At 41.2% G+C, this 27,044-nt stretch overlaps 1 protein-coding gene across 2 annotated transcripts in view; it reads right to left on the minus strand.

Moving 5' to 3' along the window:
* Positions 1 to 27,044, minus strand: part of NUP93 (nucleoporin 93) — a 76,509-nt gene that overhangs the window by 20,836 nt on the left and 28,629 nt on the right. For both annotated transcript variants that reach the window (XM_009950563.2, XM_086469641.1), the window contains exons 3-6: positions 11,732 to 11,794; positions 9,301 to 9,429; positions 2,339 to 2,413; positions 146 to 235 (exon numbers count right to left, since the gene is read on the minus strand). In XM_009950563.2, the coding sequence (XP_009948865.1) occupies positions 146 to 235; positions 2,339 to 2,413; positions 9,301 to 9,429; positions 11,732 to 11,794 (357 nt within the window). The remainder of the gene's footprint in view (positions 1 to 145; positions 236 to 2,338; positions 2,414 to 9,300; positions 9,430 to 11,731; positions 11,795 to 27,044) is intronic.

A 27,044-nucleotide genomic window follows, 5' to 3' on the forward strand; every position in this document is an offset into this window, starting at 1 on the left:
GTATTGGCTCTATTTCTGCAGAGGCGTGCTTTTTTTTTTTTTTGGCAATATCAGTATTTTTCCACCAATGTCAGCAGGCTGTTAATCACAGCTGAAAACAGATAAATACATTTTACATTTCCTTATGTTAACTCACTGGCAGTACCTTATCATCCAGTTCTGCAACAGCAGCACAAAGGTCCACCAGGTTAGGCTGCAGATGTCCATTCACTATCTTCTCGTTATAAATATAAATCTGAAACACATTGAAAGTAAGCAAGTTTAACAATACATACGACTCCCCTTCCTACTCTCCAGCCACAGCAGCAGAATCTGGACCAGGCTAAAAAACAGAGCAACCCCAGCAAGTCCCTTCTGCTTCCCTCTCATGTTAGCTGCTTCTAATCCAACACAAGAGGAAGGGGCATCAGTACCAGCCTCGCTTCCACAACACACCAAAGCCCCAGGGCTGCCTGAAGGCAGGCAGCAATCCAGCTGTTCAGGGGTTCTGCATGGCAAAGCACTGTGCAGGATGCCCTGTTAGACTAATTACAGCTAATTGTTGGAGGACAAAGATTCAGAAGAGACCTGACAACTGGATGGCTGTGATATTCCCCTGCATGGCAGTCTCCTACCTGCTGACAGAAAAGAAACAGAATTTTCCTGGTTTGCGGCAGTACTACATAGGGAAATGACCTGCCCTTAAACGTATATACACGCACAAGCACCAGTTTTGCTTTAAATCTTGGTCTTAATTTAGCTTCTTCTACTATCATTTATTCTACTCTCAGCCCAAATACCTTCCAGTTAGGTCTGGAAACAATAATTCTCACTGCTAGAAAGGCAGTGCCATCATACTTTAAGTCCCTTTTGCACGCACTACTTCTCCAAGATGCTCAGTGTGCCAACAAGATGCAGAGCTCAGGACTGAGGCCAGAATCTAGCATCTGTGAAATCACGTTATGTGGACTTCACTGTGTTTCTGTGAAACAGTTTGAACTATTAATGAAGAACAACTACATCATTTCAGTGTAATTAAAACACATTTCATGGCTGATGATAAACTGAAACAGGGCTGCCTGATCTTCAGCACTCCTAACTACCCACTGAAACCACATGAGCCCCCTATCCAGTACTGAAACCCAGGTATTTTTGCACTCAAGTAGGGTGACAATAAGAACAGGTCAGCCAGGCCAGCTTCTCCAGAGGGCTTGCTGGGAGCACATGGAGAGCGCACCAAGCATTTTGGTAGCAGAAGCCTGGCCACGAATGCCACATTTACACGGCGCATTGCAAGCAGCCTGCACGCAGCCTGTAAACCTGAGGAGAGCTCTGTAGCTACCGCGGGCACCAGCACTGCTAGAGAGGCTGGGCTTCCCATATTCACAAAACATCAGGGAATAACGTTGATAGCTTCAAAGTATGGACATAATTATGCTATAGGGAAGACCCTTAATGCAGGTATATTACAGTAGATATGAAACAAATTAATGTACTATTAACAACCACTAAATCAAATGCACAATTTATCAGCATAAACACGCACCTAACTTTGCAATTCATTCCTTTGCAGTTATCATAACTGAATGCAGACATAGAAAAACAGATGTACAAGCTGCTATCTGGCTCAGCAAAGACTGAGCCAATGCACACAATAACAGTAATTGTGTGCAAATTAGGCAACGCTTTGTCCTTATCGTTTCACACATTCCATTTGAAAAATCAAGCCCTTCTCTTTCATTTTGTTTCCAACAGTGCTGGTAAACAGATCATCTCGAATAACAAAAGTAACAAATTGGTTATGTATATATAAAGGTTTATCAGTTTTCCCTAAAAATTTTCAGAAGGAGTCTAATACTACCAGAGACATTAATTCATAGCTGAGGCACTAAAGCTTCTCATAAGCGATGCCACTAAAATGGGATATAATTTGACAAACATCAGGATTAAGAGTTCGGCATGCTTTTTCCTACATGCACACACAGAAAGTGATTAAGACTTCAGTATGTAAAGTCTTCATTTGCACACAATTACGCATTGACACAAGTTCTAAAAAACTTTTTCCGAAAGGTTAAAAGAGTTGCAGTTTACTGTACAAGCATAAATTATTTCTACAGTCACACATGGTGTTCAGGATCTCCTTTTGACAAAAAAAATAAATCCTGTAGCAGACAGGCAAGTACACGTCTAAGGAGTTAGGCTAAATTTCTGTATTTCCTAATTACATTTTAACTCCAGGTAGGTATTTCCACATTTTACCTACTGTACCTTCTTACACACTTGCTCACAGATCTTTATTTTCCCCACCTCTCTCCCTCTGTAGAGAGCAATGTTTAACCATTTTTTCATTTCCACTCACCTGACGAGCATACGCCATCTCCACATTGTCCAAAGAGCTGCGACCTGGAGGACCCAACTCCCCAGCGTAGCTAGGCTATTTAATGAGAAGCATGTAAGAAGGTGTAAGGTATAAAATTATTGCAATGCATTTTACCATATATATCTATACCACAATGTGTCTGCTCCTAAAGAACAGCAAAACCATGCTCCTGACAGAACCAAGAACAAGGTTTTGAACAATCTACAGAGTAAAATGCACAGTCTCACTGCAATACCCCATTACCTTCCCAATACAGCTTAAACTTTCTAAAGTGACAGAAATCCTTCTTATTCAGTGCACAAACCAACCATTAGCTCTCTAGAATCAGGACATCAGTGTCTCTCAATAGCATCTTATAGTTTTAATTCTTTCCTTTTGTTTCTTGAAAGGTTGCTTATTGTCACGTCAGTGTCTTGCTTCAAAGCATCTAGTCTGAACCTTTGTCACAGCAAGGACACAATTCAATGGGCCCACTCAAATGGATCCAGTCTAGCAAATATGACACTCCGGTTTTGTCCCAGTACCATGACACAAAACAGGACTGCAGCATTCAGTTACGTGCTGAAAAGTGCCCCACTGCTGGTCTGCTGCAGGAGGAAGAAGGATGCTAGCAATATCCTGGCCTGAAAAAATCATCTTTCTACCCATGGAGACTATGCTAGGATTGAGATATTTTCAGTGTAGAGCAGTGAGGGAGCTGAAGGAACGACGGCATGGAAAATTTGTACTCTTTTGTAAAACTTAAAATATAACATGCCATAACGTGCAGTCAAATGCTGTATAAAGCTATTCTTGTAAGTGGTCACTACAAGTCACAGTTATGTTTTCAGTATAGCCACCACTGAACAGAGATGCTCACCACTCTAGAGGAAAGAATACTCCCAATTAAGTACTCAATACTGTCTGATGTTTCCTGCTTCTTAAAAATGTAATTCTTCATTTCAGGAACAGCATTGCAAGTCTTGGGTTTGAAAAATAAAGTGCAATAATTTTAAAGACAGATCCCTTTGAGGTAAACAGTCCTTTAATATCAGCTGTTGCATAAGCAGTGCTACAGTAATGATGGTCTGAAGATAAAAGCAAGACAAGCATATTTATTATGAAGCCAACTGACATAGTTGGGGCAAGCAAAGAGGAACAGAGAAGCTTTCAGAAAAGCAAGCATGTTTTCAGGTCTGCAGCTTAAGCACCAGCCTTTGAATATCAGACTTTGAACCCAAAAGCTCATTTGACTCTCCCAGGTGTAGCTGGTCTGATAACAAGATGTCCCCTCTTCATACAAACTTGCTCCACTTACTTCAGGCGTCTAGTTTAGGTACAGTTATAAGGATCTAAGATGGTTGTTTACTTCCACCAGGAGAGATGATACAAAGCACATACGCTAAATACTGAAAGAGGCTGAGCAAACACTGAGAAGGGGCATTGTGGTGCCTTCGTTTGTTATCATATAACTCGCATCCATCGGTATTCCTCTAAACCGGAATCAGTAACTTTTTTCTGAGAAAGAGCAGGTACGTCCAGAGTTTTAAAAACGTTTTCCCATCAAAGGGGGTTACAGCCAGCTGCATATCCTCATTAGCTATTATACTGCACCTCAGCAATACAGTCAAACAGCTTTCCTTCTTCTTAGGACAGTTAGCCAGAATGTCAGTACTTCACTTTATAGGCAGGATCACCTTTAAGTATTGCTTCAGGACATGTTCTAGTCTTTTCTGGAGGAGTCCAGTTAAATGTGACCAACTTGCTACCTGTACAAATAACAAAGCCCAAATGCAATGGAAAAAAAAAAAAATCATTGTTTTCACTTTGGGTTTAATCAGCTTTAGAGTTCAGCTTTGCTGAGACCTGTCGGGCCACAGCACAGCAGGACCAGTGTTCCTGCCATGACCTGGCCTGTGTGGATTTCAGGAACAGATCTGAGAAATGGGTTGCTTTTCTCCAGCTGGTGTCATCATTCAGTTGCCTGTTTCACATGAGGATGAAACGCTGACAGGGTCTTCAAAAGAATCTCACTTTTCTGGTGAACTGTATCCCAACTTTGAAATTAGATAATACAAACATATGAACTTCCAGACATGTTACTGATCAGTTGATGCACTGAACAGTCTCAGTCATTCCCAAATGCTTATAATTTTAATTGGAGAGCAGTTTAACCCAGGTTATCTTCTACTGTGTAGGACCTCCCTTACACTCAAGAGTGTATGTTCTTGCAAAGACAACGGCTAGCCTGTCCTCGTCCAGGAGTTTTGGACAGGAAAATTCAAAGACAAATAAAGGGACACAATTGCAACGGCCAAGAAGCTGTTCCGAGTTAGCCAGGAATTTATATGTGAAGGTGAGAGCATTGACATTTATTGAGAAACTGGAAGAACTTTGTGGTATTTGTGATCACCGCTTTTCGTGTAGCGTACAACAGTTAATTACAGAATTAAAATTCAGTTGTGTTTGTCCCCGATATGGTGAAAAATATATGAATTAAGGTATCAAAGATGAACCTGGACAATCCTTTAAAATTGCTAGAATTAGTTTATCATTGCATTAATTACTCTGTAATAGTGCTACTTAAATTATGTCCAACCTGATTATAAAATAAGGCAAATGCATTTAGACCTTAGGAAGTATAAAAATGCCTTGCAAAAAATCAAAAGAAATCCCACTTTTTCTTTTTCCAACTGAACTTACACTAAAAATATTCTTTACAGTCACTCTTAATGGATACTGATATTCAGAAACATTTGCATTTTTCTTTCAGTGCCAAATCATCTGACACAAATTCCTTTAAACCCACCTAAAATCCGACAAATTCTTTGTTCTAAAGAACAAAGAAGCTGTTAAAGCAGGTTTCCTGGGAAACAGACATGATGGCAGAAATAGCGCTTTGCAGTCTTCCCCTATGCTGTGCCAGATAAATTGCAGTTATTTAAAGTAACGCTAAATTATGGACGTTGTCATTAATTACTGATGAGGTTTCATCTTCTAAAGCAAGTGAAGAAGGGTACATTGTGACTTAGTGTCACTTTTCAACCAGTGCCCAAACACCAGAAACAAGGACTGGGGCTTTGTTTTGTGAATCTGGTTCCTTTTTCTCCTGCTGCCGCTTTGCAGCACCAAAGAGCATCCACGTGGCTGCCACTCCTGAAAGCGGTGTACGACTGACAGGTTAAACCCCACAGGTAAGGATCTGAATTCAAAAGTACACACATGAAACAAAAAAAAAAACAACACCCAAACAAACAAAAAAACCAAAAAACCACACAACTGCTCTGGGGTTTGGGTTTTCCTTTCTTTTCTCCAATTTTAATTTTATCCTAACCATTATGCTTTGAGGATCACTTATTGACAATCTGCCCCAGCTAAGAAGTGCCACATTGAAATTAAATCCTTTAAATGCCCACTACCGACTTGGCACTTCAGCAGGAAAAAAAAAAAAAATTTAAAAAAATCAGGAACTCCAGAATTTGTCTTGTTTCTCTTTTGCTTTTCTTTTCTATGCCAAGAGCCACAGAAGCAAGCTGATTTCCTGGTTTTTCCATCTCACACTTGCATTCTGGCTTCATCTTTGAATTATTAAACTTAAAAAAAAAAAAGCACTAGCTCACTGAACTATCTGATGGCTGTGCTAAAAGGGAATTTCAAAAGGAAAGCTAAAGCAGTGAGTCAGCATGGGGAAGGCCGTTTCCACTCTTCACCCTGAATTGCAGAAAGGGAGAATTGCACAGGCAATCCTTCTGTAGCTGGTAACCAGAGTTTGAAGAGACATCCCCTACAAGCTAAGGGGGGATTTGGGGAAGGGGGAGGATATCCTTTGGTGGCAAGTCAGAACTTAGGAAGTTTTCAAGCAAGGAAAAGATTACAAAAGATGTGTTTAAAACAGCAGCAAGGTGCATACAAGATGAATTGTGTTTCAGGTCAGGTTCTTAAGCTTAACTGGAGCAGCAAAAGGAAATACAGAAAAACGGGTAATGTACAAAGGACTGCAGAAGTACAAGTGCATGCACACACATCTCTCTCCATCTCTAGTCTGATACTGCTTAAAACAGCTTGTGCTGTTTTTATCAACCACATTTGCTTCTCCCTGCCCTGAATTTAGGTCTTTACAAAACATTCTTCAGAACTGTAATACTTAATTCTGAATATTATCCATTCGTGAAAGCTGCAGCTATACTGCGCTGCTGTCACACTTTTATCTTTTAAATTCATTTAGCCTAACGATGCTGCTTTTCAAAGGAGTCCTCCTTCATTTGTACTCAGCCTCACTTGCACACCAAACCTCGTGCATCTAAAGATGCATTATTCATCACCCTCATATGCATATGCACATTCCTCAGCAGAAGTCTGGGCAGACATTTTGTCAGCACTCCAAATGGCTTGGCCATAGATGCAGTGAAAAACTAGGCAGGAGACTGAGCTGGAGAAGCACCATGAAAATACACTGTGGCGCAGCAGAAAGCATCTTGCATCCTTGGGATTTAAGGGATATGAAGCCATGATACAGAGGGGCAGAACAGAAACTGAGAGCGACAGTGTCTCCGTCACTGTGGGAGTGGACTGCTTGACAGGCGGAGTGGAAGAGCTTCGGGTGGGGTGGAAAGAAAGAAAAAACTGGAATAAAAGGACGTAAGAAATGCCTCGGAACGTAGTGGAACAAGACTCGCAACAAACACCTTGAGAGCATAGGTGTTTGCTACCTTGAAAACAGAACTTGGGCTTTCCTCCCTCTTCCCCCCCAAGAAGCACCTTTTTCTTAGCTCTGTTTTTCCCTTACGGGAAGAACGCCAGGCTGGAGGACAAGGGGGAGCAGAAAACCCTAATAGCAAGTCCTGTGCTAGGTTCTTTGAATCATGAGCTTTGCCTGTTAATTGGTCTTATTTCCATGAATAATGTGTTGGTATTTCACTCTGCCCAAATTAGCTTGCCCAAAGCTTGAGAATTGGCTCACAGGCAGACCAGCCCCCTGTTGCGTTTGGATCTGTGCCTTTTCAGTTGATTCTCCAACTCCAGAGGATATCAATTAAACCTCTACTATATTCTACAGGCTGTGTCTGTTTGTGTCACACACACACAAAAAACTTATTTGACTGGAACAAGGCTTTAGAAGAACAACCTGCTGTGGGGAGGTTAGATAACAGGCTTTTAACACAGTAGATGCACTTCAAACCTCTCAGACCTTTGACTTCTTGAGGCTAAGACTAGAATATATCAAGGATTTTAAATGCTCTTGAAATGACATACAGATACTACGAGTGCTTTGAAACGGTGAGTGGAGTATGACTGAGTGATAGTGTATATTGAATCATTCATGAAAAACATTAGAGGGTTTTTTTTCCCCCTCCTCCCTCCCACCAATTTGATGCTTGGCATCTCGAGTGCCATGGACTGGGGATAGTGTCCATTTGACACTGAAACATCAGAAAAGGAGTTTTACCTTTTCAGAGTAGATTATTAAATTGCTTCTCCTAGCAGTTAATATCCACTTTGAAAGGAAAACCCCACACCAGTAACTGACATATAAATCAAAGATGTTAGAAGCTACCAGAATAGCTGCCAAGTCTTCAGACTCACATCCTAAAATAATGGGATGGCTGTTCCTAGTTTTAAATTAATTCAGCCTGCATTATTTAGCATATCTAAAATTAGAAAGCTGGACAACCTTCTGAGAAGTCACAGTAAAGTATCAGTAAAATACTTTCTGGGGAAGACAGCTTCTATAAAAAGATGTATGCTAACTGGGATTAACCTATATTTAAAAGAACAGTAATCAGAAAGAGACATTTCATTAACAACTTTAATTATTTTCAAATCCCTATACAGGTCATACCCCATTAACACCAAGGGCTTTTTTTATTTTAATGTACTTTGCAGCTGTATAAGTCATTCCAATGAATAAGAATTTATTTATTTATTTTTTAAAGCGGGGCATGGGCAACATGACTGTAACAAATTTGGCCTGTTTTCTGGCCTAAAAGCACAGCAACTTGCATTCCCCCACCCTCTATCGCCTCTCCTCTCAAGGTTACAGTTTTCATGGAGCATTGCGCAGGGACTGTGATGTAACTTTGTGCTCCAGGGATCTCAGCTGATGTCTGATCCCTCTAGCTCAGAGGGGTGGAGTTCCCACAGTTCTGCACCTAACTGCTCTTTACTCATGTAACTGGAGCATTTTCTTTAAGAGAATAAACTGTAAAGTTTTCAGTTATAACAGAAGATAAGGAATGTTTTAAGCTGCTAGTCAATACCTTTTCACATTAAACATGGGGTCAGTCTTGCCCAAAGGATTTGTTTACTGCTGGATTAACCTTGAATTGCTGAACACTAGAGGTCTTAACAGCACAAAATTTTCATCCGCACTGCGCGAGACAGCAGGGTAAAAAGCAAAGCATACTCTTTTTATTTGGTTGTTACTGTTGTTATTGAATATTCATTTGGTTTTACCAAGAAACCTGAGAGACTTCATCAGTCTCCTAAGAAAAGCCATAAATCCTGGCTAACACACAGTGATAACAGAAAAAGATACTCTAAGACCTATGTGTGAGCACAGTTGCACCTGAGAAACTGTCTGGTCTCACTAGTGCTGCAAAGGTTTCCTGAAGGTGAAGTTCACCCCAGTGTGTTTTCTGTCCCCTGGCTATATTCACCTAATACGCATTAACGTGACAAAGTTTCCAGCTTGCACCTATGTTGCTTAAAAAACACAGCTTCAGCAATAGGAGCTCCACTGCCTGCACCCATCGGTCAATAAAAATAATCACAAAGGTTTGATAATTTACTAGACAATGCATTCTGCTGGCCACAGCCATTCCAGAATTAAACAGAGCTCTGATATTTCTCATTTTCACACAGTTGTAGCTACAGAGTAATCCAGAGGTGGTTTCAGCAGTGCTGGAGTGCCAGCTGTGCGCATGCCGTGTGTGACTATGCAGAGTGTTTAGAAAGACAGTTACCTCATTTTCCTGGGTGAAATCGAGAGCATCTTCCCCTGATGCAAGCAAAGTATGAAGAATCCTTTGTTTCACCTGTTCCCATTCAACAAGCATTGATTCTCGGTGATACTCCTCAGCCATAGCAAAAGTCTGTTGATGAAGAACAAGAGCCAAGGAACATACAGAAACACCAAACAGCCTAGCTCTGCTATTAACAGGCCAGCTCAAAAATGAACAGAAAATAGCAACCAGGTAAATCAAGCAGGTCAGCCCTCAAGAGCTAATGATGTGCTGCATATTATTTTAACAGACTTCCTGTTCAGGTGCGAGGGGATTCAGAAAGTAGGTGTGTGTGGAATTAAGACACCTCTCACATAACCCCAGCTGGTAAAACAGGGAATCTGCACCACTTCCATGGTACCTCAAAACTTAGCAAGCTGGAAATCGATAATTTAGCAGCATGCACACAATATCCAGGTCAGCACTGACCCACGTGGTTTGTTGAGACTAACTTCTCTAATGTCAACCAGCTTTTCACCTCCCTGGAGGCTCTAAAGGTTTGACTCATTGCATTCTTAAGAGAGGTGTGGGTTTATTGCTCATATTTTATTTTCAGTTCTTTACCAGTATATTCTTCTTTTAAATGGGAAATAGGATAAAATAATAATAAAAAAAAAAATAACCAGTGCCAAAGAATCAAAAAGTCACTCTCATTAGGAATGTAACTCAGGAAAGCACATATGAAAATCACATCCCAAGAAAAAACATCCTTTTACCTTTAAAGTGGCTGATGTGCTACATTGTCTTCAGACCCAACTGCGGAACTCATGGAAGGAAACAGCTTTTCCCTCAATATTCCTTATTTCAGCAATAGCATTAGGATAGAGAAGATGCTTTACTGCATCTCCTGTTATTGTTGGGGTGATGCTAACTAGCAGCCTCGAGTATACTGGGGCAGGAAATAAAGAGTATTTCACTAATTCAAAACAGAGAGTAAGCTATACTAGATCTCCCACTTTCCCTTTCCCAACCTTCTGTGTCTCACATAGCTTTGTGCTGCAGTGTACATAGCTAAACATCTTGGTTGGCTGAACAAGTTTTTCATCTCATTACAGACCACCGTTAGGATATTGTCAATTAAGGGGCAAAACGTCTCCCAGTATGCATGAATTGATAAGAGGCAGTAACATTTGGCAAATATTTAATTACGCTACATGCATGCAACTAGAGCATAAGATTTGTGTTTCTTTGTTTTGTTACATAAATTCACTTTATACTTTCATGGTAGAATATAGGTCTTATCCTTACCTTCACTATAACCATTTCAATAGGGGGTTAAATATACTTCATTAATGACAGTACAATTATATGTAATTAAAATAATCTGACAATGCTTAAGTACTATTTCTTATCCCTTGAAAGAAACACAGGCTCAGTTCTAAACCTGATGCCCCAAGCGTACATGGAGGGAAACAATTGTAACATAAGCACGAGGCAGCATGCAATGATATTTCCAAGCAGCAGTTTTAAGGCAAACAACAAGAAGCTTTTTTCCACATTGCATAGTTCGCTTGTGGAAATCATTGCCCCAGAACATGACAGATACCAAAACTATATATGTAGATTCAGAAAGAGGATCTGATGAATTTTACATCAGACAACAACTTCCAGCTCCAAAAATCTTCAAAACAACTACTTGCTTGAAGGTGAAGAGACAGGTGATGAACAGGGGAAGGAAAACTCTCTCTTTTCTTCTTATGGGCTAAGTACTGGTCCCTTTCAAGGGAAGAAAACTGGACTCGGCAAACCCCGAGCCTAAATGACAGCTCTTACTTTCTTATTACAGCGTTTTCCTTTGCACTGCTTCAAAAAAAACCTTTTTTTTTCTTATATGAGAGACTTCCTTTGGGCAACGGAATGCAGTATGGTGTACTGGCTCTTCTACAGCCACAAGAATTAAACCCTGCAGCACTTCAGCTGCACAGGCCTGAATGTGACCGTATGTACTTCAACAACTCCTGTAACCTGGAGAAATAGCTACAATAAATAAATTGAGAGTCATCACTGTATGGGAAGTCAGGACACAAGCATTTCTCAGAGAAAAAAAAGGAAAAAACCACCACATCCTAGGCATTATCACCTCTAGAAAAGGCAGGATCTGTGCGGAGAGGGTTGGAGCAAATGTGCTGTGCCTTACGAACAATAGCTTCTCTGTTCAAACAGACTCAACACTGTGAGCCTCCTAACCCTACAGAATATTGCAGCTGAAATACAACTGACAACTATTTCTTCTGGAAATTCTAAGCAAGTATTTCCTTATGTCTATTTTCTCTGTATTCTCAATACAGTCCTCTTAAATTCCACTAGTTTATTAAATATTTAATTTATTAATTCCTTAGGGACCCCCCCTTTGTTTTTTTAAAGGAAAAAACAGTGCTTGCTTCCAACTTACCCTCTTCCTAGACTCTTCAATGGCTGACAGCAATGCGTTATCTTTTTCATTCTTCAGGAATCCCTGCAAAAAAGAAGAAACAGCACTTCAGTCAAAGGAAAAAAAAAAAAAAAAAAAATCAGCCTTGCACTAATATCAGATACACAGAGTAGTACCCCGCTTTTTCACCTGAGAAGTGCTAGGAGCTCTCTCCTCAGTCCACTCCCAAGAAGTTTAAAGGTCACTTTGCTTCACCAGAGGTACAGTAAGATGCCCATACAGAGCAATGTGAAAATGAAAATGCCTTAATACCCTGTTTTAATATGCATTAAATCCTAGTGAAATGTCCTGCTTCTACTCTCTTTTATCTCTGTGTCCCAGCAACTGCTTCCTCTTGCTCTCCGTTTGAGGGAGCTAGGATGAAAGCTGGTAGGAACGATAAGCCAAGATAAGATTGTTGGACTTGAGTGCGTTGAAAAAAAAATAAAAAAATAAAAGAGGTTTTGACTTGGCAGCTTCAGGCAGGAGTGGAGCTCTTGGAGGCCCGATAGGAACTGTGAAAAAGAGCTTTAAAAATAGTCAGTTAAGGAAGGATGGAAATAACTAAACAGTTGGAACGCATATAGGAAAAGTTTACTGCAGAGCCTCTATGCATACAGCTGGAGCGGGTAAAAAGTAATATGTAAGAATTGAATTTTCAATTTTCAGTAGATCAGTAAATCTCAAAGAGGTCAGGTGTACATTAACAGACTGGGTTAGATGAGCCGTTGGCTCCTTAGCTTACTTTTGTGACCCCTACTAGGAAACATACGACATTTTGAATTTTAAACAAATAGCCATGGGGTAAACTGCAGTAACACACACAGACAATAAACAGGAAATATTTATTACACCCTAACTTGAACATCTTTATTTTACATTCTCACTGTTATATTGTCAATTAAACAAACCAAGTTGATTTGTACTCCCAGACTGCAACGTCATTATTCAAATCATAAAAAAAGGAAAAGAAGCCTTTGTCTCCCTCTGAAGTAATCAACTATAACATTATGAACTCCATTAAGTGCTAATATCTTAAAGAGTCTGTACACTCACTCCACAGCTCTAAAACTAAGAGCCACTAACAAATGTGGGGAGTGGGAATTCAGTGTACTACGGTTTATGCTTTTACAGTGAGGACACACACTTACAGCAGCATTCGACCGAACTTGTCAGGAATCGGGAGGCTTTTGTGCCCTTCATTCTCCCATCTTCCTGCAAACAAATGGTTGCTGCCCTAGTGATCTGACAGTACGAGTATTGATCTATACAACCTAGGTGGAGCTTAAGATCTCCAGAGGAACACTGATCCTGTAGCAGGACAGAAACTTGCCGTCATAGCAATTTAGACCTTTGGGAAAATGTATTTATGGTAGGTCTTAGTCTTGCAGCAGCACTACATGGAACCACAGATTGCTACTTAGCTCTAGGAGGTGAGGAGGGTTTGAAATCTCCCCAAACTGGAGAAATCTGGCAGGAAACTGCCACATAGATGTGCTGCCTGCCTTTCTGCTGCCCAGCACCAGTGCGTGAAATATAGGGCATTGCACCATTTCCTTCTGAAATACATAGGGCAAGCATTTGAGGTATGGACAGCCAGTGACCCCTTTCAGCTGGAAATAGGAACGTGATCCCTTTCTGTATACCAGACGGAGAATGAAGTGCCACCCTCTGAGACAGACATGCAATGAGGTCCCCCCAGAAACAGCCCTTGAGTTCCATATGAAAGAGCGCAGCCACTTCCACACAGCCTGTTCTTCATTTCATCGTCCATGTCCCACTTTATTTTTAGACAATGCCCGCAGAGAAAGTGCAGTTACAATCTGTAAAAAGGGAAGCTAAATAGAGATCCTTGCACATGTCTGGGGACCAACTATTACAGCAGCTGTCACCAAGGTAAGGGCTGCTGCAGCCACCTAACAGGGCCAAGACCCAGTCTTGGCTCCATGCAGGAAAAGACACTGCTTTGTAAGGTTTGTTCATGTCTGCATGGGCAGGAAGACTTTGGGAGGGCAGCAAGGTGCTTTTTTTATTTTTTATTTCCCTGCCTCCAGCCTAAATTGGAGAAAAATTATCTGGAATTATAACAAGCAGTGCTTCTAGACCTTCAAAGCATGCACCAACATATGAGCAGATGACAGCCACAGGGATCTGGTGTTGCAGAGAACACTGCCATATCCCAACAATGCTGCTAATTTTACAGGCAAAAATAGCATACCATCCCGAAGACACAGACCTACAGCTCTCTGGATGTGACGGGAGGTGCTGAGCACACCAAGCCAGGCACCACAGCTCACAGAGGTCCTGGGTGCCCTGGCTCTCTGCTTGCTCTCAGAGCACTAGGCTCCTGAAAGCCCAGAGAGAAACAAGTCCTACCTTACTGCCCTTGATCCTCCTGTCTCTTTGGAGGGTTATGTGCCCTGAGCTGAGCAGCTACCTGCCTAGAAAGGTACAGAGCAATGTTAGTAAGCAGCAGAGTAATTTAAGATGTGCTTGAACTTCCCTTGAAGTCAGTAAATCCAGGCTGAGTATCTTAATGAAACGTCTCAGCTCCCAGAGAGTTCACTAGGTCCGTTTAAGGGATTACATTACACCAAATGCCAATTAGGGAATGATAATTGTCTTTTTCAATCTCAAAAACTACTCCTTTAGCAAATGAAAATCCTCACACGTTCCAAATAATATCTGCAAATGCCTCACTGAGGAGAGGTACATTTTAAAAAGGTTGCCCTATGCCTTCTGCTAAACATTATGACTGTAGCATGACAATTGCTGCTTCAGTTAATTACAGGCTAATTGGTAAACCTCAGAAGAGGGAGTTTCAGCAGCTGACACTGGGGCTCCTGCTACTGCTCACAAGACAGCTTCTGCTTGGTTAGGCCAAACAAGAGCTCCTGGGGTTGCCACTCTAGGCTTTGGTGGCCAAAATTTCACAGGTTAAGAAAGCAAGGAGTGTCCAGCTGCTCTAACAGTATTTATTCCCTGGGTTTATTTCATTGCCACCTAGTGGTGCACCATGCTTTGGTCACTGGACATTTAGATTTCATGGATGTATATAAATGCACACATATGTCTGTTACAAGAAAAAGCAGAGCTCTCTGGAACAGGGATGGGCAGAAAGATAGAAGAGATATACTTTAGAGAATTTTGGTCCTCAAAAATCCCAGGCCACATAACAGCTTTAAGGGTTCACATATCTCTTAAGTCTGGGCCTTGAACAGTGCTGGTTGTGCTCACCGACTTACATCTGCCCTAAAAGCTTTCTGCAATCCCAGAGGCAAGGTTTGACTTTGCCGCGAACGCTTGCAGACTGTAACAAGGATACGGAGGTATGGCATTCAGCAAGCACAAGGAGTACACGACCCATATCACAGGAGCTGCCCTCTCAGGGGAGATGCTACTGATTGTACAACGAGCAATGAGACATTGCTTCATATTTGGTATCCAAAGAGAGAAGCAGGAGAACAGAGATATTGTTAGCAGACAAAGGGCTATTTCACAGCAGCAGATGGCAAAGATAGGAATAGCTAACACGAGCATCACTAAAACCTCAGAGGTGAAATCCTCACCTTGCAGCTCACCATGCACAAGCTCTGCCATTGCAGGGATCCCAAAATAGCCTGGATTTTGCTTGAATTTTTCTTATTTCCCTGAGGCAGGTCTATGCAAAAAGCTCACAGAGCCCTAGTGTCACATCACGCTGCCCTGCTTTAGTGAGTGGCATTTAATTTTCCTCTCTGTTACTGTGGGACTCCCACACATTCTTCCTGTGTTTAGTTTGGAAGGGAAACAGCACAACCCTTCTCCATCACAGGTCCTCTGCAACCTCGCTGCTGAATGTTTTCCTACACACAATTTGTACAATACCTGATGAGATGGTGTTTGCAAGACAGGAACGCAGGCACTCTCCCACCTTCAGGTTTCCATTTTGCAGCTAGTCCCACTTATGCATATCTACTGGCTCCCAGCATCTTTCCCCAGTATATCCCAGTTCCTCTTGGATCTCTTACCCCTTGGATTCCAGTGTGATCTTCTCACATTCTCCCCACTCTACTGAAGTCCAGCCCCCTTCTGCCTGACTTTAGAATCGTTTGTAAAAGTGGCCCCACCAGCAGAAGGGCAGCACCCCTAGGAGGCCATGCCACTTCCCTGTTCGTGCCGTGCTCCTTGCTCCACTGTCATTTCTCATCATGGGCAACCACTGCCTGACATAGGCTGATGCAACAGTAACCAGCACCTGTCTTGCTCCTGACTGAATTCCAGTAAGAAAGTGTTCCAGTAACTAATTCATTATTGGTAGGAAAGGGCATGCATGCACTGATGGTCTCTTCTTGACAGGAGATTGAAAGTCTCTTCCATTTACCACAGTAAATGAGGTTAGTAAACTCTCTCCTGGCTGATAGAAGTCTCTTAATTACTTCCATCAGCCAGGCCATACTTTTAATACTTGATGTTAGCATTCAAGCTGTCAAGAGAAGGTGAATGTTGCCAAATAGTATACTGAGGCCTTGGATGTTGACAACAATGCTTACTTTTTCACTGGCAGGGGAAGAAAGGAGAAAATGAAATGAACAATCTGGGGCCATTTCAAGTCAATCGCTCTTTGATTAAAATATTTCCAAGTGCTGGATTTCCAGTACATTCAGTGAATCCTGCAAAGGACCAGCAGGGATGATGACTACAGTTAACCAAAAAAAAAAAAATTAAAAAACATCACTCTTCAGCAATCGTTTGGGAACAGTACCTCCAGATGTAGCACCTGATTTTATTACCTCTACTAGCAATTTTAAGAAGTTATTTGCTAAAGACAATCAATCCTACTGCAAACATGTACATGTCTGAGCACACTCCTGGGGTGGTGCACCCTGGCATAGCCCTCCCGGCCATGTTCTCTGGAAACAGAAAATGAAACAAAACTGCCTGGAATCCACTGCCATGATAAAAATCATATTATATATTATTGCTTTTTTTTAATCCAAATTATTGTTTATGCTGACAAAAGCATCAATGCTTGCTGGGTGGCTTTAAACAGACAGGCTGATGGGCCCATCAGCAATGCTGTGGACAACTAATGTATTCCTGAGCATGGGGACATGCCAGCGTAGCACAGGCAGTATTTTTCTCTATTCAGACTCTTCTTTTGCATGCATCACACCAGCATCTTTTGGAAGCTTCTGTAGATCTCCTAAGATTTATTTTGCAGAAAGAATCAGCTTTTGCTAAAAAATACGCAGATAAGCAGCTTCACTACATACCTTGGCCTGTGCAATACAGTGTCCTTCAAAGGAGCATGGCAGCTGCCCAAAGATCAGCTACCAAATGCAATGAGCTAAGAGCATTTGTGAAATTGGTTGTCTCCTTAGAGGATTTCAGATGGCAAAATTGCTATGGGGCCAAACCAGACCAAGGGCCCAAATGCAGACATCCTCAGAGAGGAAGAGAACCAAAGGAAGAATAATTACCAGTCAGCATCTCTTCAAAGCTGCATGAGACACAAGGAATGAATCCTTGTACGCAGACACCAAGGTCCACTGAAAAGGAAGGTCTGACAAGGCTCATTCAATTCAATTCAAGGATTTAGCAATACAAAATTTTCCTAGCCTAAGACAGCTGAGCTTGTCAAACTACAATACGTATTTCTCAAGTTCCTTACCACTGTGTTTAGAATGGGAAATCCTGCAATATTTTTTCTAAACAATTCACTGTTGACTAAACAGGAGAAAAAGCAGGGAAAACCAGAAGGCTCTACAGTTTGCTAAGACCCAAAAGCCAGTTGTCGCATCAGAGACTTTCAAAGCAACAGCCATGTTGAAGCTTAAGAGGGAAAAACATGCAGACTAATAGCTGTAACACAAAACTGTGCTAATATAGCCAAACACCGGGCTTGGGGAAGATTTGCTGCTCCACTACATGCCTTCACAGGGGTCTCAAACACATCCCCCCACACACCATGACTGTGCTCCCCACTTGTAGCTAATACTCATCTTTGAAAGGCAAGGTAAGAGAGCTGTTCCCCACCCTGCAAGCAGATAGTGTTTCAGTGGCAGTAAGTCATTAAAATATAGAAACCCTGGCTTGATCTCCGCTCCATGCGTGACTAGCAATGATTTTAAAGATTATTTCACTTTTTTTAGAGCAGCTTTCTGCTCTAGAGCTGCAATCCTGACTCCTCTCATGATGGAGAAGCAGCAACATGGTCCTCACTGGCAGCAGCAAGAGTCGATGCATGCCGTGCTAGAGCCTGCCTGGGCTGGCAATGCATACAACTCCCCGTGCATGCTCAGTGGGCGGCAGCAGGCACTGCGGAATGAAGAAGGGGCGCCGCCATTCGCCCACAAAACCTCTTCGACAGGTTACGTGCATTATGGAAGGTGCACAGTGGCAACCTTCGCTGGAGACAAGTTCTGGAGCAGGAACAGGGCTTCCCTGCCCCACTGTTGGCATGCCCTTGATGTAGTGCTCAGTTTTGAATACAGCCTTTAATCTGTGTTGCAGAGCAAGACTTGGGCAAATATTTACAAAATGCGCTCCGCCGCAGGTTAGCGCTGGCAATGCAAAAATCTAGTACAATTTTTCTTTTGTATTATTTTACTGTTTTAGACTGCCCTGTGAAACTCATGCAGTTTTCATAGTAATCTTCAGACCGTATCCAGGAACACTGGATTTTGCTGTGTTGGATAAATATCATTATTCCTTCTAGCTGTGACAGGACAAACTGCAACTGCCGAAAGAAGCACTCCTCAGGAAATCACAGATCAGCTCCTGACAGAAGCAGGGGCAGATGGTGCATGCTCTTTGACTCTTGCTGGGACCATGTGGATCTGGCAAGCGAAGATTGAGAAAGTGCTCCTTAGTCATACAGGCTTCAAGGGAAGAAATACAAATACCTCTTAGCGCCTGCTTCAGCCAGGAGACCCACCCATTAAGCACAGAAGACTAATATCAAACCATCAGTTAATATCAAACCATCCCCCAGCACTGACAGCCACCATCATCATATCCCACACCCAACTGCAGCCCACCAAAATGCATTTGCAGCATGCGGCCATCAAGGAGAGTGCAAGGTGTTTGCAGCAAATATAAGCAACACCGACCGTGAAATATACAGGCAGCACAGCTTTATCACACTGGAAACATCTAGAAAAACACCACTGCTCAGATTTCCTGCTGGAATATTGTGCCAGGTGCTCACACAGCAGCTTCAAAATTAAACTCTCTGCTATGTGCCACTGCTTGTTCTGCATATAAAGATCATCACTGCTGGCACGAAACATGACTCCGCTCAATTTTAGTTTCTTCTAATTCAACATAGGATGCTCAGTGAGTTCAGGCTTTCATGCCCTATGAGATCTCAACATTTCACTTAAAATTGTACTTGTAAAAGTGGTTTAATTCCTAACATAACACGGAAATTCACTGCAGTGTTCCTGTGCTTTTTAAGATTTCATGAAGTATGTCAGAGAAATTTGCAAGATTTAACAAACCCAAGCGTAATGATTAAATTGAGGGAAGTAGGACACTTGGTTCTAAAAAACACCAAGTACATCAACCATCACAATATATGTAATTTATATATTACTTATACACTGTATCTAATTATTAAAATATTAGTAATTACCCATACTATTTGTTGTGTCTTTCCTCTTCATCAGAGTGAAACCAAAATAACTTCAATTACAGAGATTAGTCTCTCATTCTTGGGCTTTAAAAATCTTTGCCATGTCATGCTGGGCTGCACAGCACAGAAGAGGTTTTAGTAGGCTTTTTTCAAAGTCACAAACATTTTATTGGCATAAAACTGAGACAATACCTTTTTCACTCTCAAATTTTACAGTGGTTGCTCAGAATGAGGTTCTCTTCCACATACAATTACCAGCCTCCACTGCATAGATAATTTTTGACAGCATTTTTAATGCAACAGAAAAATAGCATAAGCAACAGTGCTACCTTCTCTAGCGATCCTCTCTTCCTTGCCAGGCATATACTCATTTTCTTTCTCCCTATGATGCACACTAGGGGCTGTTCAACAAGAATCCCAGGTCCTACCAAGCTACAAAGCACCAAGGAAATCTGTGCAATAACAGAATAGAAAGTCTTGAATAACTCACCTGCTTAGAGGTCACGCAAAGAACAGAGGGAAGAAAAATAACAAGAAAAAAAAATCTGAACTGGAGAAAGAAGGTGGACAGAGTCTTGCCAGCCAGTTACAGCAGTAGGAAATGTTACTCAAGAGCCACCAGAAGGAGCTTGTTCAGCTGGCTAATGCTAGTACATCACACCTGAAAGCATCTCAGACAGCATTTCTGATTGTCTTAAAGACAAAGAAACCAAAATGTCACAAAGACAATTAAATGCAACGTCACCTCACTTGGAATACAATTTTTTGAGCGAGGGCAGATCTCCACACAGATCAGGCCAGCAGCACCAGTGGCAGGACGCATGGGAAGCCCACCTTCTTTGGCACTGGCATTTCACCATCAGCAATAGCATCAGCATAGAGCAAACAAACCACACAATGTGAAACCTGAGCTCATTTGTCAAGTTTCCAAATGGATGGCTATCTGTTTTTCTCAAGATTTTTATATGCAGAGGGATGACCTTGGTATGGGGCTTTGCTCAGCGCCATGACAAGTGACTACAGTCTCACTCTGCACTGTAAGTGTCCTTGTATTAGCATCCTGACTAAAATATACAATCTTACAAAAGATCATAAACGCATCAAGAGATTCACAATCAAAGCAAGACTCAGGGCTTTGGCTCTTTTTTGGAGTTTAAATAAATTAAATTATGAGGTAATTCCAATGGGCTTGAGATCCACAGTCCAACTCTCTATTAAAAATATTTATAGCATGCAAAGATAATTTCTGATCATCCACTGGAATAAGCCATTGGATCTACATCTCTGGTATCAAACTTTAAGGGAATACTGAGAAAAAACTGCAGAGTTTAATAGTTTATAATCTTCATTGTGTAGTGATAAGTAAACCTGTGATGTAATACCTCTTGCTGAAAACATCCTCGCACCAGGCAGGATGCCCTGAAATCAGGCCATCGAAACTAATTTCACTGATGACGCCATTTTCTTGTTTCTTTTGCTGCCATTTTAGCATTGTGGTTTACTCCATATTTTCCTCGAGAAGTAGCTTCCTGTTCTCCCCCCTCTAAGAAGCAGCCATGCCCAGATAACACAGTGACAAATAAAACCTCTATATCGAATTTCTGCCCGTGTCACGTCCTTGCATGGGAGGGACGAAGCACAGAGTAGCCATTGCAGACCACACCTCAATTTACTGTACTGAGAGCTGGCGAGGAGTCTCCTGAGATGGTGTAAGCTGAGAAACCAGCCACTGGAAATCTCTCAGCACCACATGAAAAATTGATAAAGCCAAAGAAGAGTGTCCAGCCCTGTTACAGGAACATAGGCTTCTCTCCAAATACAAAAGAAAACACTAGCTAATAAGGGAGTAGTTTGAAAAGAAAAAAGTCATAAAGGAGACATACTGACAAGCTTGCAGTGTCTGTTGCTGGACTAATTGTACATTAACATCAACATATAGGCAGATACACTTAACCTGGCAGCAGAAAACTAATTTCTCAGGATCCCATCCAAAAGCCAAACTGCCACCCCTATCAGTCAATGAAGTATTCCCCAGCCTAAAACAGCACATTTCTGAATGAACACCAGCAAGAAGGGCAAATTATCACACAAACTTGCTAGTCATTAAAACCCGGTCTTCTCTAACCTGCAAATTTTAGTGCAATCCTTCAGTCTCCCCTGCCCCTGTAAGGGCTTTATCCTTCTGCCTGTCTGGGAACACGTAACCTTGCTGTTTGCGAGAAACAGGGACATTCTCAGCTTCTTTTGGAAAGCAAAAGCATTATTCATATTTGCTTATCTCTTCCTTCACAATTTCAGATGCATAAAAACAGTTAAATGCCTTCAAGTTAGTCTGAAACTGTATGTTAAAAAAAATAGTAATGAAATTGGTTCTCTTTACCTCCTCTGGATGCAACTAGCAAGCCTGGCAGTGCTGAGCCTGACACTCTCCCTGTTCTCAGGCTGACTCAAGCAGAAGGATTTCAGCTGCTGTGCCCCCCATCCCACAGCTGAAAGCCCACGTACCACCTTCCTGAACATTCCTCAGGAGCACTACTTTTCTTTCTGCTTGGGTAAAAAAAAAAAAAAAAGCGCCATGCAAAAATCTTCCAGCCTCCATCTGTATTTCAGACACAAAGTGATGCATGCAGCAAACGCTCACTGCCTCGAAGGGACAACGCCTGGTTCAGAGACATCAAAATCCTGTCAGCACTGTAAATGCGATAACCAAGTTAACCAGGATGCAAATCCTAAACCCCAGCATAGGCGGCTTTCCTTAGTGCCGCACCTCCACAGTGGGGTTTCCCCATAATATTTCTACTGCAATTTGAAGTCTCCCAGAAAAACGCACATGGGGAAAGAAAACCTTTCCGAAGTTAAATCTACTGTATATCGCTCACAGTGGCTGGCTGTACTACAAAGAAAGAGCCAAGGTTACATGCATTATAGTGTGAAGAATATAAGCTGGGGGGTTTTTTGTGGGGTTGTTTTTTTTTTGTTGGGTTGCTTTTGGGTTTTGTTGGGTTTTTTGGGGGGGTTTTTTTGGTTTGGTTTTTTTTTTTTTTTTTAAACACACACTGGAATTTCAAGAAAATTAACAAATTTGAAGTTCAGCCCTCTTAAATAAGGTCAGATAATTTGGCAAAATCATCCACCTGAGTCAGAAAAATAAGTCCAAACTAGCCAGCCCATTCCTCCTAAATATTTGTAAATAAATCATAGCTACTTTGTTCACCTAACAGGTAATTTTCAACATGGCAGCGTGTCCCTTGGAATAAATATAGTACTGACAATGAAAGCAAGCAATTTGGAGTTCATACACATCATGATATCTTTAAATCCTCAATTTAAACATGATGTGGTCTTTAGAAATGATGTTTCCTTACTACATTACTGATACATTTCACAAAGTTAATTATTTAAATTACCTATGAATTATTAATTACAGATCATTAAAATAAAAACAGAAGTCTGGGATATGCCTGTTATAATTTTACAATTTATATTTAAAAGTGTTACACATTATCAAGCTCGGAGAGAAAGGCACATATTAAAATTCTCTGCTGCAAAAAATGATATGTTATAATAAACACTTTATCCTTTTTCAGCTTATTTCTCCTATTGTGTAATAAACCTAAGGTTTAAACTTTCCAGACTTGGGGCACAAGACCACTGTGCTGAGGATACACCGGAGACAAAAGGTTTCCATTTTTCTCCTCCGGCTGTACTCCACCCTTGCTAAGGAACTCTCTAGCAGTGCATGCCTTTATTTGCGCGTTGCATTAACAAGGCACACAAGCTTTCAGACTTTAATGTAAATGAAATGCCAAGTCCAGATGCTGCCAAGAGATATCATGGAAAACCCTGCTATAAGAGACCTACAGCTCATTATTAATTACAGTGGCTCAGCCATTTTTCCATACATTAATTTATGGAGCTTAGTTGAACTCTGTCTCCCACCCACTTCAGACAAAGGAAATAATTTGCCACACTGTACCAACTGCAAGGATAATTGAGCCGTCTCCCATATGGGGTCAGTGGAGATGGCTTCCTCCATCTTTTTATAATGCAAACTACACATATCATTGTCTTTTACCTGATTTCTTCCTGAGCTGCTTTTGGGGCAAGACTGCCCTTTGCACAGGTAATCTTGTTTAAAAGGGGCAACTTTTTTGGCCATGCTATATGCCACTGTTCCCACGTCTCCCATTCTGAGCATTTCTCAGTTGACAATAGGAAGGGTGCAGAAGACGGCATAGAGGCACCTTAATATTTGGGAAGGGAGCCCTGAAGGAGGCAAGTCATTTTCTGCTGCAAAAGCCCAGGTGCCGTCCTGGCACAGCATGTTTCACTAACCTGCTTTTCTCCATACAGAGAAACAGAACCAAGAAGAAACAAGAAAAAGCAGCCCACTCTATACTTTTGTCCCCATACCCAAGGCAGGCAGAGCTCCCAGTTCGCATGCAGCCTCCAAGTCCCTATCTAGGAGAGTATTAAATCAGCTGCCACCCACCCAGCTAGTCACGGCCACCACATTTATATAAATGTTAATTCCCTGACTGCTTCCTTTACTATGATTTTACTGGCTTAACCCCTTTCATAACGTATCCTATTCACTTGAAAGAGAGGTGGGGTCTAGGCTGCAAACTCCAATTGACTAAGCAAATACACTTCACCACCTCATTTAAGACACTAACAAAAGAAGCAAATCTCCAAGCATCTTCGTTTACTTTGGGAAAGTAGAAATATTTTCTATTTTATTTTCATTTTCATCCCACATTTGAAATCCTTACTTCAAAATAAAATTAAAGAAAGTTTAGTATGTCTTCTAAATAAATCATAACTGCATCTGTAGGAATAGAGGAAACCGAGTGGACAGGTATCTTTGCACTACAAATCTAAGAGAAAAAAAATCATATAATCAAGTAGCATCTTTATTTTTTAAGATACTTCCGTAGACATTTCATAGCCTAGGGAAGAGAAAACAGGAATAAAGGCATTCAGAAAGTTATGCTACTGTATTTCTGCTTAAACGAAAAGCAAAGTCAGCAATGTCAAGAGGGTCTTTAAAAAGGCAACACGACTAAAACCCAAAGCAGACACTGGACTGCCCCACCCAACAGCTGCTCTAGTGAAGAATATTAGAAGGTAAAGGCACAGACCTTAAGGTTTCTCTTCTGTGAGCAAAGGATGATTTCTCCAAAACTACCCACCTGTTCTCTTTAATTACTCACCTACAAATTTAAACAACCTGCAGCAACAGCACAAAGAAAAACCATCACAGAAGACACCTGAAGGAAAACTCTCTTATCAAAGCAAGATTTTAACCCTCATTTTATATATTTTTCAATATATGCATTCCTACCTGTAGATCTCAGTACTGAGGAGTTACAAACCTGTTAATGCTGGCTGTAACTGCCACACTTCAGTTGCCTGGTATTTAGGCTTACACAGCTGTATCTTTCTGTATTAACGCTCAAGTTTTCTCATCTTTAAAAAAAAAATAATATATATATATATAAATCAAACCTGTAAGTCCCGAAATGGCTGAGACAGTCAAGAGTCCAGCAAGACAATAAGAAAGCAGCTGCTTTCCACGGCTGAACACCACTGCCTGTAAAGAATCTATGTATTTTTTTTTCCAGTGGTGGTTTATTCAAATTCTAAGGGAAAGCATCAGTCTGAAACCAGTAACTGATGGGAGTAACAGTTTATAGGTTACAGAAGGATATTTTATTGTTAACGGACTGTACCATGTAAGAATTAGGAGGGGGTGAGGCAGCAGGCAGGCAAGAGGAGAGAGATGCTACTGTTTTTTTTTTTTTTTCCCCGAGCCACTGCAATTACTCTGATGTGAATTTTTGATGACTTCCGACATATTGCATGGTTAATAATCGTTTCAGCTGTCATGTTTGGTTAATGTGGAAAATGCATTTGCTGCATTGTGATGCAGCACTCCAGCCACAGATTGTAACACCAGTTGTGAAGCTATTCCCTTAACTGAGCTGCATGAATTTGCACATACCATGAGGCTGAAATAAATGGTAGTTTGATTTTTATACAGCAACAGAAAGGCTTCTGCCATTTTAGACCTGCAGAGCTGTTAAAACAACTTGTACAGGCAGATAATTTTACTGCATATTAATTGGTGTCAATGTTCTTTAAAGGAGAGCTTTGATTCTCTATTGTTTTCCCGTGTTTGGTTATTTAGGAGTTAAAAGACTTAGATACGATTTACATTAAACATCGCTCTTTTCTGTAGCTTTGAACAGGTTATTTAATTGCAAGCATATATACCTCAATGAAACTGTCAGCACTACAGAAATGCAGCCCTGTTACTAATACAGGCTTAGCCCAACTACTTCTTCCCCCATGACACTTACCAACGTGGTTTTATATATAACAGTGTCTTACAAGTGATTGCACACAAGTGAAAATATGCTGCTTTCAAATAAAGAGGATTTTATTTGCAAAGTACCAGTTCTTCGCCTACACTTTAAACATCAAACAAAAAGTGTAAGATTACGTAAAATACTAACGTGTGCCTTTCGTTGTCACCAATAGAAAAACAATGCTGCAAGCAATCACGCAATTACAAGAGGGGATGTAAAACAGCAGAGATGAAGCCATGCTAAGAGCCAGTCACCCGATGATTAAAGTCAGGCCAGTATATTCCAGCAGTCAGGTGATGGTGCCATCATTACAGTGCAGAAAGCCTGAGAAAAATCGAGAAACGGACCACCCCCATCTTAAAGAAAAAAATTAGAAGCAGAAAGAAATAAGGAATGCATTTGCTAATACGCAAAATGTACAACCATGAAGAAGCACTTCACAAAACGTGAGCGTAACACTATCAGGCGGTTACCTCCACAGGTCCAAAATGCACATTTAACCCACGGTGCCGACACAGCTCCCGTCCATCTGCAAACTGCTGGGGACACTCAAAGTTGTTTCTTTTTAAATCCCAGAACGACAGCCCTGCTGCAATAGTACTGCATTTCAGAGTTTGATAATTCTGATTACCGAAAGCACGTCTTGTATTTGCAAACACACATACACAAGAAAATCCAGACTTGGGATATCTACCTCTAATCTAATGAAGCACAGAAAGCTATCAGGAGAGCATTTTACTGTGCGTTAACATTGACATATCTGCAGAATCACCACCAATACCACCAATTCATTATTTTCACTTCTGTTTTTAATTAAACATCACTGCAGAGGTATCAGCTGGACACAAAGTATCAGTAAAAATGGTGCAGGATATTTTATATAATAGAGAGAAAAAAAAAACAAGTCTCTCAATTGCTTGGGAGTGACTCTCATTAACAGCACTACTTCTGTAGAAGGTGCTCTGTGACTTGAGCTCATCTACCCCAAAGGCATCACTGGGCACCCTGCATAATTCAGAGCTTCACAAGTGGCTAAGTGGTCTCCTAAATACAGCGTATTTTGGTTTTGAAACTAGCAAACTAGATCCTAAGGGTGATTTTCCTCAAACCACTGCAAGGAGCAAGCTCTCCTACTTGTGACCAAAGGAACACTGTACTGAATACCCAAATCCTCATACCAGTAGCCTCATGTGGGGCAGAGACAGGTTCAAACCCACCGACATTCTTAGAGGAAAACTGCAGTCAGTTGCATTGCACAGAAAACCATTGATCACGACCAGTTACACCCAAAAGGGCAAGCAAAGTC

The sequence above is a fragment of the Leptosomus discolor genome, chromosome 8, assembly GCF_034619465.1.
Source record: "Leptosomus discolor isolate bLepDis1 chromosome 8, bLepDis1.hap2, whole genome shotgun sequence".
Classification (NCBI taxonomy): domain Eukaryota; kingdom Metazoa; phylum Chordata; class Aves; order Leptosomiformes; family Leptosomidae; genus Leptosomus; species Leptosomus discolor.